This window comes from Suncus etruscus, chromosome 6, assembly GCF_024139225.1.
Source record: "Suncus etruscus isolate mSunEtr1 chromosome 6, mSunEtr1.pri.cur, whole genome shotgun sequence".
In the NCBI taxonomy this organism is placed as follows: Eukaryota; Metazoa; Chordata; class Mammalia; order Eulipotyphla; family Soricidae; genus Suncus; species Suncus etruscus.
This window is the reverse complement of record NC_064853.1, coordinates 56,990,937-57,008,252: the sequence shown is the minus strand read 5'-3', so window position 1 is coordinate 57,008,252 and position 17,316 is coordinate 56,990,937. Positions and strand designations below refer to the sequence as shown.

At 35.3% G+C, this 17,316-nt stretch overlaps 1 protein-coding gene across 4 annotated transcripts in view; it reads right to left on the bottom strand.

Moving 5' to 3' along the window:
* Positions 1-17,316, bottom strand: part of TNIK (TRAF2 and NCK interacting kinase) — a 420,827-nt gene that overhangs the window by 125,022 nt on the left and 278,489 nt on the right. For all 4 annotated transcript variants that reach the window (XR_007496767.1, XM_049775216.1, XM_049775217.1 and 1 more), the window contains exons 5-6: positions 5,897-6,007; positions 1,741-1,831 (exon numbers count right to left, since the gene is read on the bottom strand). Coding sequence is in view for 3 of the 4 variants with exons in the window: in XM_049775216.1 (XP_049631173.1) it covers positions 1,741-1,831; positions 5,897-6,007 (202 nt within the window). In the remaining variant the exon portion in view is untranslated. The remainder of the gene's footprint in view (positions 1-1,740; positions 1,832-5,896; positions 6,008-17,316) is intronic.

Sequence of the window (17,316 nt, the reverse complement as noted above, 5' to 3'; positions counted from 1 at the left end):
GTAGCATTATACATACTTACATTGTTTAGCAGCCATTTCTATATTCCAAGTCTAAAACATTTTTATCTTTCCTGATTGAAATTTTAGGCACATTAAATAATTATCTCTCCTTTCTACCAAGCCCTAACCAATTAACTTTTATTGACCTCTCATCTTGTAGTTCTCAGAGCTTATTCCTGGTTGTATATTCAGGGATCATTCCTGGTAGTGCTCAGGGCACCATACGAGATGTCAGTGATTGAACTGGGTTGTTATTCCTTGTGCCATCCCCACATACTATCTCTCCAGTTCCAACTTTCTGTTTCAGTGAATTTGATTACTATAGGCACCTCAGTAAGTGGAATCAGACAGAATTTGTCTATTTGTGACAGATTTATTTCATTTAACATGATGTCTTTATTCATGCTGCATCATATGTCACAACTTTTTTTTTAAGATTTTCAAGTATGTTTTACATAATGATGCTAGGGACATATGCAGATGAATAAAAAGAAATTCTATGCTCAAGGGACCTGATACCTAACAGGCTGCCTTTGTGACTTCTGTTTCCTGTCCTAGAAAGGAATATGGTCCTGCTACCAAGTTGTAACTTCATCGGTAAGCCTGATTGGTATTCACTATATGTGAACACATTTTGTAAATCTATTCACCAGCTTTTGGACACTTGGTTTGCTTCTACTTGTTTCTTACTGTGAATGTGAAATTTTAAATGTAAATGAATAAAGTATGCCAATGATAAATTACATAGTGTGATATTTAGCTATATCAAAAGTTAGTGAGGACCAGAAGTAAGTGTTAAATAAAAATCAAGCTCTAATACTCTAATGTTTAAATGAGATCAATTTTGCAAGTAACTTGCACAGGACTATATATAGGATAGTCTCAGTAATTATCCAGACAGTACATATTAAACTTCTTTCCCTATACTGATTTTGTTTTAAAATAAAATGTTCATGAGATAAAATTATGGTACCAAATAATAACAGTGAACAACTGAAATTGTATATAAAAAGCAACAACAAATATTTAATTTATAAACATAGAAGATATTTAAATATATTTGAAAGTAACAAATGATATAGGTCATGTTTGAGTTGTGTATGCTTAGGATAGTTATCAATTCTTCCTTTTAATTATATTCACTGAGCAGGCAAATGTCTGTAGGTGTTTTTACCTTTTCTGGACAATCCCAGATTTGCTGTGGGAAGGGCTCTGATAGTCAGGGAAACAAAAATCTTTTCCTGATAACTCTGGCAGATGAAAGTGGGATAATAGTGTACATGGAAAGAAGTAGAACATCCATTTTGTAGAAGTGCCTCATAATAATATATGAGATTATATCACATATAATAATATATAAAGTAAGCATAATTGAAAACATGGAAATATAGTGAGAATTCATTAGTAAAATACTTATAACTGGATATTTTCAACAAAAAATCAGATATCACTGGCTGTAGTAGTGAAAACAATGAAAACAAATGGCAGACTAGATGAAAATCTAGAGTATAATCTAAAAGATCTTTACTGTTAAAAATAAGTATTCCTATATATTTGTTTAGCATACGAATTGATCATCATATTTTTGAAAGAGAAACGTTTTCCTTTCCATTCTATCACAGTGACCTCTATGCCCACAGTAAAAAAAAATCATTACAAAAAAAGCAGCAAACAAATGTAGCTGCTGAAATAATCTCATCAACTCCTACTCTTCATAGGCTCACTGAATTCTGTTCTTACCCAGCTTGACTTCAGCATTTTCCGTCAGCAAGACATTTTGCCCTTTAATATCTCGATGAATCACTTTATGCTGGTGCAGGTGACTCAGCCCCTGGATGATGGAGAGTTGAGATGTGTTAATAGGAATATAAACCAAGATAGAAATAAACTATCTTGGATGCTAATGATCCAAAAAACATTTCAACTCAACCAGAGATACTTTTATTATTATAGTCACATATTTCATGTGCTCCCAGTGCTGTTCTATACTGTAGGCAACTGACAGATGTAAACTGAAATAATCAGGTGGTCCTTGCAAAGCAAAATCTTGGTTAAAAGAATCAACGCACACCAGCTTGATAAGCTGCCCCAGAAGCAACTGTGATGAAATAGTTTTTGACATCTACCTGCTTTAGTTAAACTAATAGTTCCCATTCAAAAGTGAGGTATTTATTAGCTTCTAAAGGAAATATCTATGGATCCTCACATAGAAAGTTAATTTCACCAAATTCTCCATTTTGAGGATCATTGTTTAATTACCTTCACTTGTACAATTTTGTTAATCACAATAGAATATTTCTTAGACCAAGCAAATACTTTTCATTGCTCCATTGCATTTTGACAATGTCAATTACATTTAGAAAAAACTTTCGATTTATTAACCTTGTATCCCTATTGCTTTTAATCTTTTATTTTTGTGATTTGGGCTTGATTGTATAAAAATAACTATTTGAGGCATCTATAATTGATTATGTTTCATATACCCATGAATTTCTCCAATTTTCATTTCTTTGTGGAGTGAGTTATAAAACCAACATTTAAGATATTAAAGCTTTAAGACAAATTTTAATCTAAAAGAGTCTTGAAGCCGATCAAGTTATGCCACACCTGCTATTTTAAGGTTATGCATGTTCATATGTTTCTGTTTTATTACTTAGGATAATTATGTTAGCCTTTTATTAAGATTTTGTAAACTTTCTTTTTACTCTACAACAAAACTATAAAATAAAAAATAATGTTGACACATAATAAATTTTACTCAGTATCTAAATTACCATTAAAAAATTAAGTATGTGAATCCTGATGCACCAGAAATTACTGGATAGTCTTCAAAGTATAGGTCAACATAAGCCACATAAAGAACAGTTTAAGATAGTTCTTTGGGTCTTTAAAAAAATTACCGTTTATATCTAGTTAGTTGTAGTCAAAGAAAGTATCAGATTAAAATATACTGTTCTCATTGCCTACAAATATTCCATAAATTCTTAAAAGATAGTTTGAAGATCCCTTTCCCTTTACAAATAGAGACTGAAAGGAGCAGGGGGCTGAATGCAGTGAGTTGGGCATTTGCCTTGCACTTGGCCGACCCAGGTTTGATTCCTGGCTTTACATATGGTTCCCCAGAGTCTGCTAGGAGTAATTTTTGAGCACAGAGTCAGAAGTAACCCTGAGTACCACTAGGTATGACTCAAACAAAACAAAAAAGGAAGTAGACAAGAAAACACAGGAGTAAACCAAAAGTTGTATTTAACGAGAACACACACATGCAAGGCCTTATTTGGTCAGTAATTTTGGGATGAACAAATCACCGTATCTTGGGTGCAAATATCCCTCAAGAGAATGTAATGGAAGAACCATGTTTTCATATAACTATTGGAAAATCATTAGGATTTGGTGATATAGCCCTGATGGTTTGAAACCCAGGAGATGACATGACCAGCAGCTCAGAGCATCAGAATTGGCAAAAATGCCTGAAGACCTGAGAGTTTCCTGGTACTCACAAAATATTTTAGTAGGCCAAATAGTTATTGAGTGAGTAAACATTCTCAGTAAAAAAAAAAAAGAAAATATAGCATAATTACATGCTGGAATAATAGTACTTGGAGAAAAATGTCACATTTGAAGGAGATCAGCAGTCATGCCTCCATTTTGGCCTCTGAAATGTTCTTCATGAAGTTTGAGAATTCTTTGTTGTAGGCTAGGAATGTGATTCAGTGGGTATAATACATTGTCTTATCTCATACCTTGCCTGTATGAGTCTTGATGACTGATGCCCAAAACTAAAAATATTTTTTAAATGGCAGAGAAATCTTTTGGACTACTTCAAAACATGGAGCAATTCTTCCCTATTTTCTTATAAAAGTTTACTTTAAAAAAAGTTTAATTTTTCATATTGCTCACATTTATAACTATAATCCATGTTTTCATACTGTCAATTTCCCAAACATAATCTACTGATATGACTACCCTTTTGCCCAGGTGACTAAAGCAGTTCGATGGTCACAAATCAAGAGCCCACATGAAGTAAGTCTGTCCTAGAACTTCCTTCCATTCTCTTTCTTTGACCATTTATCTATTTGTGACAATACCTTCCTGTTTTAATTATTTAGTAGCGTTTTACATCCAAATAACTAGTAGCATAAACCTCTCGATTTGTTCTTTAGAATTACCTTGACTATTTTTGGTCTTTTGCCAAGAATTATTTCCTAATAATGTTTTGGAACACAGCTCACAATTATTCACAACTAACCTAGAGGATTTTGACAGAAGTCTTATTCATCATTCATAAAACCATCAATAGAAATGGGGATAAATAATATCATTATTATATCAATGTTTTAATTTGTGAATTGGTGCATAACACCCACTGTTAAGGTTTTCATTCAACAGAGTAATGTTTTATAGTTTTCAGTGTAGAAGATATTAACATCTTTTTTGTAATTTTTTTTCTTTTTCTTTTGTGAAGTAGGGTAGTTTTTATTGAAGGAAACTTGCTTAGAAAGATTTTAGAAAGAGAAAGTGAGGAAATGTGTTCATGAGACTACATAGGCTATTCCAGAGTGGAAACAAGCAAATTAAGAAACATAGACAAGCAAGCAAGATAAATTTTCAAGGAAGAGCACCAGTTTGTAGAGTAACCGTATAAATTTATTCCTATGTATTTGGGTTTTTTTTCAATACAATTTAAATGACATTATAAAATTCTTCATTTTTGTACTACATAATGCAGTTTAAATTTTTAAAAATACAAATTTTATGTCTTCTATCGATTAAGCAAATCCTCAGCTCATAATCTCTCAATGTCATACCTTAGGTACATAATAAATAGTCCTAATTACTATACCCTTATTTAAGAAAACAGAACTTATAATTAACAATTGCAAGTAGATCAAAAGAGAGTGTTTAGCTGATATACAATAGTTTCCATATAAGTAGAAAGAGTAAAATTAGTCTCTAAGTATGATCTCTTAACTTTTCTCTAAATGGAATTCAGCAAGCTCACTACTATTCATATTAATTGATTATTGAACTTAACTTAAAACCTGGGGAAAGGCCCAATTTTGATCAGTCACTCAACTGACTGAAGTGATTTAGATTTCAAATAAGTTAAATTTAATTGTTTGTTTTAGTTTTCAGTTTGGGGTTACACCCAGCAGTGCACAAGGTTACTCCTAGCTCTGCACGTAGGGATCACTTACTGGCAGGGCTCAGAGAAGCCATATGGGGTATTGGGTATGGAATCTGGCTTAGCTGCATGCAATGAAATCCCTGTAGTCTCTCTACTATGACTCTGGTCCCCTAGTAAGTTTTATAATATTAAAAATCAACTAACGGGCCTGGAGAGATAGCACAGCGGCGTTTGCCTTGCAAGCAGCCGATCCAGGACCAAAGGTGGTTGGTTCGAATCCCGGTGTCCCATATGGTCCCCCGTGCCTGCCAGGAGCTATTTCTGAGCAGACAGCCAGGAGTAACCCCTGAGCACCGCCGGGTGTGACCCAAAAACCAAAATAAATAAATAAATAAATAAAAATCAACTAACAAGTTCACATGTATTTGCATGGGTGATCATAGAACCCTTAAATATTTTATTCATTTTTACAAAAGGAAATTCAAATATCTCTCAAACAAGTCTTTTCCTTTGTAAAATACTAGTTCTGTGATCTAAAACTAAATTTCTAATGGGAAATTCCATTGGAAATGAATCCCTTAGTAAGGAAAATCACCCAATTTGAATTCTCGCAATGTTAGGGCAATGGCCTCAGCAGTATGTCTCTCATAGCACAGCAAACAAACTGCTTAAAGAAAACTTTACACATATTTCCAAGGTGCTTATAAATTTCAGTGGCAATTTAATGGCAGTTCAACACCTCCTGAGACAGCACGTGCAGTGACTTACCCTTAAGATCTCCCTGCAGATATATGCAATCCACTCCTCCTTCAAAGTATTCCCTTTTGTGTTCTTGATGAGGTCAGTGACAGAACCAGCGCCACAAAACTCCATCACCAACTGGCAAAGGAAGAAGAGAGGACATTATTCAAAATATACTTCATAGCTTCCATTGGATTGACTTTAGAAAGCATAAGTATTCTAGTTTTGCTAGAATATTCTAGTATACATATTTTAGTATGTCTGCTTTGTAATGCTATTCCTCTGAGGAAGAAGTGAGTAGTGAAACAATCTAGAAGCTATACATATTTTTTTGTTATTTTAATTGAGGAATGTGACAACAGTCACTTTTATTTGTTTTTGTTTGTTTATTTTTGGGCTACACCTGTTGATGCTCAGGGGTTACTCCTGGCTATGCACTCAGAAATTGCTCCTGGCTTGGGGGGGCCATATGAGACACCAGGGGATCAAACTGCAGTCCGTCCTAGGTTAGCAGGTGCAAGGCAGATGCCTTACCTCTAGTGCCACTGCTCCGGCCCCAACAGTCACTTTTAATATGCTTTTAATTTACAGTTATTGTCCCTCTCCTACCTCTCAAGTGTATGAGACCATCAGCTACCATCACTTAAGCTGACTCTTCCCTCCCTCACACTAAGATATAGATTTGCATCTTCATGTCTTCAAAACGTGGTAGAAACAGTATTTTAAACTGTTCAATCTTAACAATTAGTGGTGAACAAAGAGCAGTGGGTGCAATTAGAGCAGTAACTGTACTGACAACTACCATGACTACAACAGAGAGAGAGAGAGAGAGAGAGAGAGAGAGAGAGAGAGAGAGAGAGAGAGAGAGAGAGAGAGAGAGAGAGAGAGAGAGAGAGAATGCCTGTCATGGGCCCGGAGAGATAGCACAGCGGCGTTTGCCTTGCAAGCAGCCAATCCAGGACCAAAGGTGGTTGGTTCGAATCCCAGTGTCCCATATGGTCCCCCGTGCCTGCCAGGAGCTATTTCTGAGCAGACAGCCAGGAGAAACCACTGAGCACCACCGGGTGTAGCCCCCCCCTCCCAAAAAAAAAAAGAATGCCTGTTGCATATATTGGCAGGGGGTTGGGGTAGGGAAGGGAAATGGAAGACATTGGTAGTGAGAAAATTGCACTCTGGTGAAGGGTGGTATACATTCTATAACTGAAATTCACTGTGAGTATTTCTGTAGCCATGGTGCTTAAATAAATTATTTTTTAAAAATTAGCTGTGAAATAAGGAAAATATTCTAAATTCATAAAATATTCATTTTTAAAAATGAAGGGATCTAGGTTGACATAGTTGAGAATAGTTGAGACATAGTTGAGAATATTCCTGTGTTAAACAGTCAGCAGCTGGACTCATCTTTCTTTCAAAATTTGAATAATTTCACTGTCTAAAAGTCATACTTTTCTAAGTAGGTTCGAATTAAAACAATGCCAAGTGCACAGGGTGCTGGTGGTTTATAGTGACACAGTAAACTGTCAGAAGGAGGACTGTTTGTTTTCAATTAACTTCAGCAAATGTCCCCAGGAGGCTGGACACATCAGATAAGTTCAATAAACAGTAAGCCCCAATTTAGCACCTTTCATCCAAGAAGTTCCAAGATCTCTCCATAAATACAAACTCATCACAGTACTCAGCACCCTATAAAGCAAGGCAAAAGATAAACATCTCCTATTTAACAGGCAAGTTGAGAGTGAAAGAGAAACAGTAATCAGACTGCTCTGGTATTTATTTACTAGGTTCAGAAAACATCTATATTTACATTTTTTTTTGAAAAGTTAGAACATTATCTCTCTCTGTACTTTGTGTTAGTCATCAACAGCACAGTGGGTAGTTTATGTGCCTTGCCTGGCCTGAGTTCGATCCCTAGTATACCACATGCCCCAGAGCATCATCAGGAGTAATTTCTGAGCCCAGATCCAGGAGTAACCTTTGAGCACCAAAGAGCATGACCCCCAAACTATATATAGATAGAACAATTATAATTAGTCTTTGACTGGATGCAAATCAGATTGAAGTGGAGACATAATTAATAGTCTCTGAAGTGTCAGCTATCCAAATGCTCAATCATCAGTACTATGTCATGAGATCTTGAAAGACCCCACCCCAAATTGTAGAAGTTGTGTTCTCATAGATTAGAAGTGTGTTCTATTTTCTTATATGTTCTCACTAAAAAATATACATGAAATAAATTTCATGAATGAGTTTCTAGCTTCTCTGACTTGTCACCTTACAATTTCCCCAAGGTAGAAAAACAGAGAACCATAGAAGTAAAAGACAGATAAAGAATTTTGGCAAGGAAATTTATGTGCCATGATAGGTTCCATTACACCTAATTAAGGTTTAAAATTTAATAAATTTGATAGCCAGAAATCTATCAAAGATACATATTAGTAAAAGATCCAGGCTAGAGGAAACATAATGGTGAGAGATGGAATAATCCAAGCATCAAAAGGAACAATAACTCAGATTATTCCATCTCTATCCATTCTGTGGCCTCTAGTCCTGAACTTTTACTAATACCTTAAAGCATATTAAATACATGAAATTTGATGACACATCATCAAAAAGAACATGATTAGCAGTGTTTACTTTAAATGTTGGGAGGTTCCTTCCAAGCAATGCTCAGGAGGTTCAGGGGCTCCACAGGTTTCTCAGCCAACCCACCCAGCAGTTAATGCAAGGGCTGGAGGATGCTGCTCTATTTGGGTTCTGCAGTTCTGGACCAAACAAGTGGTACACTGGGAAACTCAAGGGCTGTACTAAAGTAAGATATAGAAACCATAAGGTGCTGGGGTTGGACACATGCTAGACATCCACAAAAATGCTACACTGACTATTGGTCCACAGCAGTTTAAAGAAAATAAAAAATAAACAAAAGAAAAACAAGAATTAACCTTGAATTTCTTAGGCAGTTTTTTTTTTAATTACTAGGTAAGTAAATAGCAAAATAGTTGAAATTTTTCTATATAAACAGAAAGTATGTAATCTATAAATCATGATGTATATAAAGATAGGAACAGAATTAGAAATATTACTATATTGTAACTCCTAATCATTTAAGAAATTTGGGCATTGATCATCATTGGTTGCTAACATTAAAAAAAAAAGAAACAATCAGATATGAGTTGGCTCTCCCTTTGTAAAATACATATCAAAGAAGTAGTTTTACCTAAAACTAAAGAAATAATAATAAAAAAAAAACACTCATTAACCTGCTAGTTCAGATTTACAAAAAATTTAGGGACTAAAATTAAGAGAAAGAGAGTAAAAACATTATATTACAAGCATATAATCAGCAAAATTTAAAATAAGAAACTCCAAAGAGGAAAAAATATGCTTCCAACATATAGATTTCAAAAAACAAATTGTAAGAAGAAGAAAAAACAAAAAACCTACAGAATTTAAAACTTTAGAAATGCAAAATTATTCCCACCACTAATGCCCCTCTTCCATCTCCCCACACTTGCTTGTATTCAAGACAGGGGGGGTATTCTGTTTAATACTGACCCAATTACAATCATGCTTAAATAAATATTTTATACAAAAAATAAAATAATAGATAAATAATAAAAATTAAAAAATATTGGCCTGCACAAAAAAATAAAATGCAAAATTAAAAACTTGAAAAGCGAAATTAAATCCACTGAATACAGTTTATCTGTATACTGAATGTTCTGATTAGTTGTTAAAAGTTTTTGAGATAAAACCACACAACTTGCACCATCTTGTTCCGCTTCTCAAATTGAGGGGGAAATAATGGAGGGTTTCAAGACCAAACAGTTGTATGATCAATTACTAAGTAATAATAAAAATGATCGAACTTAAAAACCAAATCTAAAGCCATTGACAACAGAATACCCATTCTACAATAAGATAGACACAGAGGGGGCCACTTAGACTAGCAGCCTGGGGGGTAATAGAGGGGGACATGGGGTGCATGCTGGGAATGGAGGTGGAGGGAAGACAACTTTGGTGGTGGGAATTCCCCTGATTCAATGTCAATATGTACCTAAAATATTACTGTGAAAGATTTGTAATCCACTTTGGTCAAAACAAAAATCATTATGATAATAATAATAAAAAAGTTTTTGAGATAATCAAAACTTAATATAAACTAAAATTTTAATAATGCAAAGGGAATAATGAATACTTATGTATAATAAACATCTCTTATTTTTAGAGAAATATATTGACATCACACAAATAAATGGTGCTCAGATAGTGGAACATACATATTCAACATTGTACAGATGTAATCATGTAAAAGAATGATTCTGAGCCTATATCTTATAACATATGTAGAAATGAGCCTAAAGATATAAAAGGCAAATATGATAAATATAACTACAAACATCTTAAGGAAGACATAAAATTTGGGACTGGAGAGCAGGACAGTGGGTAAAATTTGCATGCATCTGACCCTGCATCAAACCTTGGAACCCTATCTGGTTCCCAGAGTCCTCCAGGAGTTATTCCTGAGCCATTAGTAAACCATGAGCACAACCACATGTGAACACAAAACCAAAAATAAGATAAAATGAAACAAAAACCAACTAAATATCCATGACCATAGACTTTATGGAGGTTTTTTCTTTAAAAAAATTTAATTTTTATTTTGACCAAAGTGGATTACAAATCATTCACAGTAATATTTTAGGTACATAGTGGAGGTTTTTATCTATGATATCAAAAGCTCCAGAAAAAAACAAAAAGATAAATTGAGTTTTATCAAAATGTAAAAATTGTGTACCAAAGGGCATTATCAAGAGAATCATAAAATAAGCCAAAGAATGGGAAAGTATATATGTTTGCACACTTGTTTTAATTCTTTAAGAATGGGAATCTAATATTCTTTATACATAAGGTACAAACAGAAATTACATCACAATTCAGGGCAAATACTGTATCTCAGTGGTAGTGCCTCACAGGTATGAAGTTTACAAGTCTTTGTTTACTTGTTCATTTGTTCTTTGGATTTGGAGTCACACTCAACAGTGCTCAGACTCTGCACTCAGGAATTAATTATTCTTGGCTGGCTTGGGGGATCAGATGGGATGCCAAGGATGAAACACTGGTTGGCCACATGAAAGGTAAACACTCTACCTGCTGTTCTTTTGCTCTAAGCCTTGAAGCTAAGAGTTTGATTAACAACACTGTGATTAAGATGGCAATGTCCTTAGATTCTTAGTGCTCCTCTATGTAATGTCCATCATACTACCAAATGTGCAAACTACTGTCATAATTCTAACAATAGGAATGATGGGAAACAGACCAAATTTACAAATAGATCAAATGCTTGTACATAATTATTTTTTCAAAAATATAGAAATTGTTACAATATAGTATGAAAATTATATATCAGAGCAACTAGATACCATTTCACATCCACTAGGAAGGGTCTCCTATTTTAAAAAGAAAATTATTTTCTGATTTATTTAAAGCATTGGCAAGGGTGTGGAGGAACTAAAACCCTTGTCCATTACTAGTAGGAATGTAAATTGGTGCAGCCAATTTTTTCAACGAACTAATCATAGAATTATTATATGATCTACATTTCCACTGCTTTCTTTCAAAAGAAATTAAAACAAGTATGCAAACATAAACTTGCGTGAAAAATCAAAGCAACGTTATTCACAGTAGACAAAAAGTTAGAAATAACCATTATGTCTATCATCAGATTAATAAACTAAATAGTGTACCCAAATAATATACAGCTATAAAAATGAACAAAGTACTGATAAAGTACCAATATATGAGACATATAAATCTTAAAAACATTCTGCTAATTGAAAGAAACCAAACATGTGATTCCATTTATAAAAAAACATACAAAAATAGATGCATCTATAGAAATAGAAAGCAGATTACTGGCTGCTAAGTCCTAGGGAGAAGGAAGATTGAGAGTGATTAATTACTAAACAGATATAGAGTTTCCTTTGGGGTTAAAAATAGATAAAAACTAGACAAAGACAGTGGTTGCACAACACTGTGTACTTGGTGCTGGTGAAATAAACATTTTTACCTTCATTTTTTAAGAAGGGATTACAACTAGAGGTAGGGGTGCAAACTTTCTGACAATGCTTAGCTCAGGGGTCCTTATAGCTAAGTGTTCATCAAAGCCGGGGTCTCTGGGAGCCACCAGGTCCACAATCTGTGGGATTCCTGGGAGGACAAGCAGTTCTAGGAATTGAACTAGAGCCTTAGCCTGCTAAACCAGTGTCCTTACTGCTTTAGTTGTATCCTTGGACCCTGAATTAAACATTCTATTCATTCCCTCTAATATTAAACATTTTTAAATGGTATATCACATACTTATTTTCCTGGATTTTTTTGTTTGTTTGTTTTTGTTTTTGGGCCACACCCAGTGATGCTCAGTGGTTACTCTTGGCTATGGGCTCAGAAATCGCCCCTGGGAAGGAGGTGGTGGGAATGTTGCACTGGTGAAGGGGGTGTGCTATTTATGAATGAAACCCAACTACAATCATTCTTGTAATCGTGGCGTTTAAATAAAGATTTTATATATTAAAAATAATAAAAAAAAGAAAAAAAAAAAGAAATCACCTCTGGCTTGGGGAACCATATGGGACTCTGGGGATCAAACTGTAGTCCGTCCTGGGTCAGCAGCATGAAAAGCAAACACCACACTGCTACGCCATCATTCTGGGCCTTTTACTGAATTTTTTTAAAAAAAATATTATGAGATATATTTCTAAATAATAGAAGGGGAGAATTACCTGGATATTAGCAAGGGACAGTTTTGGCTTCTTTTACTTGATCGTTATTGAGGACAGTTTGGGTCCTCTGGACCTATCATACTGTTCCATTTAGTTCCATGTTTTTGGAATTTTTTCATAATACAAAGTTAAAGAAAGTCTTATTCATAGCTAACCATAGTTCAAGGGCAGTAGGAGAAACTAAAGACACATTCTAGAGTAAAAAACTTTTCTCACGTGAGAAAAATATGCATATGCCCTTTCTCCAAATCTCATTTTGGTTGACAAAACTGCCTATAAATGTTGCCATTGCTCCTGTATCAGCTGGAGTAATGTTCCACTATCGAGCTCCATTAGGCCACACAATTATAGTCCCAAAGAAATCAGTGGAAACCCAGAGACTCCAGTCTTATAAAATTAGATTGGACAAAATACTTTCAAATATTCAGTAGGCAACAATCTGCTCTAGCCAGGCACTAATGTCAGTGATTTCTATAATTTGCGTCTTCATTCAGTTCCAGCTGAAGGCTGCTAAATTCTTTTCATCTCACTATAGAACAAAATGAGTGCTAAATTATGTAACGGGATTCTTTTTTTTTTTTTTTTTTTTTTTAAGGGAAAAAGAAAGAAGCTAGCGTTTGATAGCAATTGGTTCCTGCATCCACACGGCAACACTGATAATTACTGCTACTCCACAGTGGGGACCCTTCCTCACCACAAGTAACCTCCTTACCTTAATAAACACAAACAGTCCCAACATGCCAGGCCCAGCAGCAGTTAATCGGTAGCTTTACATCTCCCAAGCAAGAAATAAGGGCTTATTTAAAAAAAATTTTGCAAAGAACCATTTACACTGGGACAACTATCCTTGTGAACACTATCTGAAAATTGTCCATGTGCCAGGTACTGGGCTAAGTGATTTGCGACTGCCATATTTTTTTAATTTTATTTATGTTTTATAAATTTTATTTTGACCATATTGGCTTACATATCTTTCACAGTAATATTTTAGTTACATATTAACATTGAGTCAGGGGAATTCCCATTACCAAATTTGTCCTCCCTCCACCCCCCGTTCCCAACTTACATCCCATATCCCCCACCCTCACCCCCTGGGCTGCTAGAATAAGTGGTCCCTTCTGTGTCTAACTTACTACTTAGTGATCAAGCATCTATTTGGTCCTGGTACTCTCCCTTATTCCCCCCTCTATTTGAGAGGCAGAACTAGATAGTTCAAGTTATGTTGCTTTGTTTGAAGAAAAGAAAAGCAATAAAATGGGGTAAGAATCAAATAAGTCGAAAATGGGCGGAGTCCTTCTAGAGGCTCTCAACCTCAGTTTGAGAGAGGAAAGGAAAAAAGGAATTGAAACACCCCACAATACAAAAAGAAATATCAAATAAAATATTCAGTGAGCACTACAGCAATTAAGACAAGCACCACATAATAGCCTCGGTCCTGAAATAAAAACATGCCAGAGCACAAAAAGAAAGAAAGAAAAATTAATTAATTAATTAATTAAAATAATAAAAATAAAAAAAAATTGGAGTCTACTTTGCCATTTTTTACTCTCCTGCCCCTTGGTTCTCTTAACTTATTAGGAACTGAGTTGCCATATAATATGAACTCATTAGGTAACCAGGGCAAGGTTCAAAGTACTTGCTCTCTCAAGTGCTAATTCTGTGGTTATGGTGATGTTCCCTGCCACTCTGGACCTAACATTCCACCATGATCCCTATAAAATACACAATGAAAAGCATTTACCTAGGATCAGAGCAATATTACAGTGAGTAGGATGCTTGTTTTCCAAATAGCCCAATCAGGTCCAAATCACAGCACCTCATATGGTATGCTGAACCCTGTCAGAAGAGATCCCTGAGCACAGAACCAGTTGTGATTCAAACACAGCCCCTCAAAAAAAAAAGAAAGAAAGAAAGAAAGAAAGAAAGAAAGAAAGAAAGAAAGAAAGAAAGAAAGAAAGAAAGAAAGAAAGAAAGAAAGAAAGAAAGAAAGAAAGAAAGAAAGAAAGAAAGAAAGAAAGAAAGAAAGAAAGAAAGAAAGAAAGAAAGAAAGAAAGAAAGAAAGAAAGAAAAAAGAAAGAAAAGAAAAGGTACTTTATTGGTTGAATATGAATGTAGAGGTCCAAGAACCCAGAAATCTCTAAATATATTCTTAGTTTTTATTTCTTTAGTTTACTTGCATTTATAAAACAGCAAATCAGTAAGAGTTTCCTTCTTGGACAATGTCAACAGTTTTTCCACAATCCACTTCACTTGGGTGGTGAAGAAACAGTGCTGAAAAGGGCTTAGAGAGGGGTTTGGGAGCATGTATTGTTTAAACTTCAATTAATGAAAAAATGACAAGGAAACATCTCTCTTTTCTAGAAAAGCTTAAGTCAAATAGTAAGGAAATAAGGGCTGCTTTCCAGAAACTTTTTACTTGAGAAGTTGAATAATGCTGGTGGTGGATACATTTTAAAAGGAGCCTTACATTTAGAATTCTCTCTCAACAATACCTGAATAACTTGATCTAAAAAGGCACTTCACATGCATAGCATGTGGAGAGAGAGAGAAGGCAGGGTTGAAGTTGAAAGTGAGGACAGAACTCTGTTTACTCTTAAAGGGACATGGGCCAGGAACACCAGCCAGAGATATTTAAAATAACTCTGTATAACAGTAATTCAATGCTTAGAAAAAGCATTGTTTGAATTATTTGGACATGAGTAGATATTTTTAACTACATTTGAAGGTTCATGCTAAAAGCCCCAGAGTTCTAATTTCACAAGTTACAGGGCTGCCTGCCATATATTTTTATCCACTGATTTATGAGAAATCAGGATAGATATTTTCTCTTGGAGATTGTGGCATACAGAAGAGACTGTTCCCTCCAGGATAAAGGCTAAGTAAGGCCTTTGGCCTAAGCTTATCCCAGACCAAAAAAGCACCCTCAGTGCCCTCGGCCCTAAGACTCCTGCCTCACCATGAGGGAGATGGGAGCAACTAAACACTTCTAACTGCTCTCTCCAAACCCTGTCACCTCTGAGAGAAACATAAAGGGCTTATTCTCAGAGCCTAACTAAGAAGTTTAGGATGATGGATCCTTTGGCATTCATACACTTGCTAATTAATTGGTTTCTGTAACAAGAAACAAAGTTCTGAGATATTTAAAAAATAGCAGGCACTAGCCCAGAATACCTTGACAGAAACTTCTTCCTCCTGAGCAGTCAGACACAAGACATGTGACTATTAGGAGACACTTTCTCCCTTTTATGTTTTGTTTGACTTTGGGGTCACACTCAGTGATGATCAGAGTTTACTCCTGACTCTTCTCTTGGAAGTCACAACTGGCTGAATACAGGGACCATGTGGCATGCTGGGAAACAAACCCAGACTGACCACATGCAAGGCAAGCACCCTACTCACTGGACTATCTATCCATCCCCATCCCTTCTTTTTCATAATAAAAAATAGGATGAAGGGAGAAGGGAGCAGGTAGATGATATTCTGCATAAATGAAAGACATTTCAAGCAAGCAACTTAAAGAGAACTTGAGGGGGGAAATTAGGGAAGATGGACACGAGTAATAGCACAGCAGATAGAGCACTTTGCCTTGATTGCAGTTGAGCTAGGTTAGATCCCTGGCATCCCATATGGTCCCTCAGCACTAGAAATGACCCCTGAGTGCCACTGGGTATGTCTCCAAATCAAAACAAAACAAACAGGAAAACCATAGGGAAGAACCCCCCCCCCCCAATTCACAACTCTGCAAAATAAACAGCTTTTGATCTTCAAAGTCCAGAAATATTCAGGAAGGCACAGGATTTTTGTCATGTATGTGGACAAATAGTCAAATATATCATTTCCATGATGTATGGATGTGTAAACAGAATATAAATGTAGTAACTTTGTTATAAAATGCTTCTTCATTCCCCCATGAAAGTTCAACCCTCAGGATGTAAGATGTGTACAAAGGAATGTAGAAATAGTACAACACAAAGGCACAAACCTGGTACATGGCTGACCTGAGTTCAATTTCAGGCACACCATAAGATCCTCCAAGCCCTCGGGGACTGATACCTGAGCATAGAGCTAGGATTAAACCTTGAGCAATGCCACATGTGTTCTCCAAAAAACAAGAACAGAACAATGCATGCTCAAATTTATAACAATTGGAAAGTCTACATATGAACACATTCATCATTTCAATCAGTTGACATACAGGTAAAATAAAACTGTTGGGAATTTAGAAGAGCAACTTCTGGTAACTTTCTTGCATTCACTTTTAAAGGACTATATATATATATACACACACAATATATATATATTATATACACATATATATTTATGTTGGAGGAAACACCTCCTTTGGTTTTTGAACTATACTTTCATCTTACTTGTTTTGGGGAATACAGGGCTTACTACTTGCTCTAAGCTCAGGGGTCACTCTTGGAGAGCTCAGAGTTTATATGGGTTGCCAAGAATTGAACTCAGGTTGGCTGTGTGCAAAGCAAGCACTCTGTAACCTTGTACTGTCACTCAGGACACCTGAATTATAATTTTAGATTTTAAAAGACTACCTGAAATGAAAAAGTAAGCATTCCAAAAATAAAATGGTAATCTTCGTGGATGTAAAATATCCCAATTGCTGTCAATAAAGTGTCTGGATAAAGAACAGTGTTGTTTTCTTGAGAA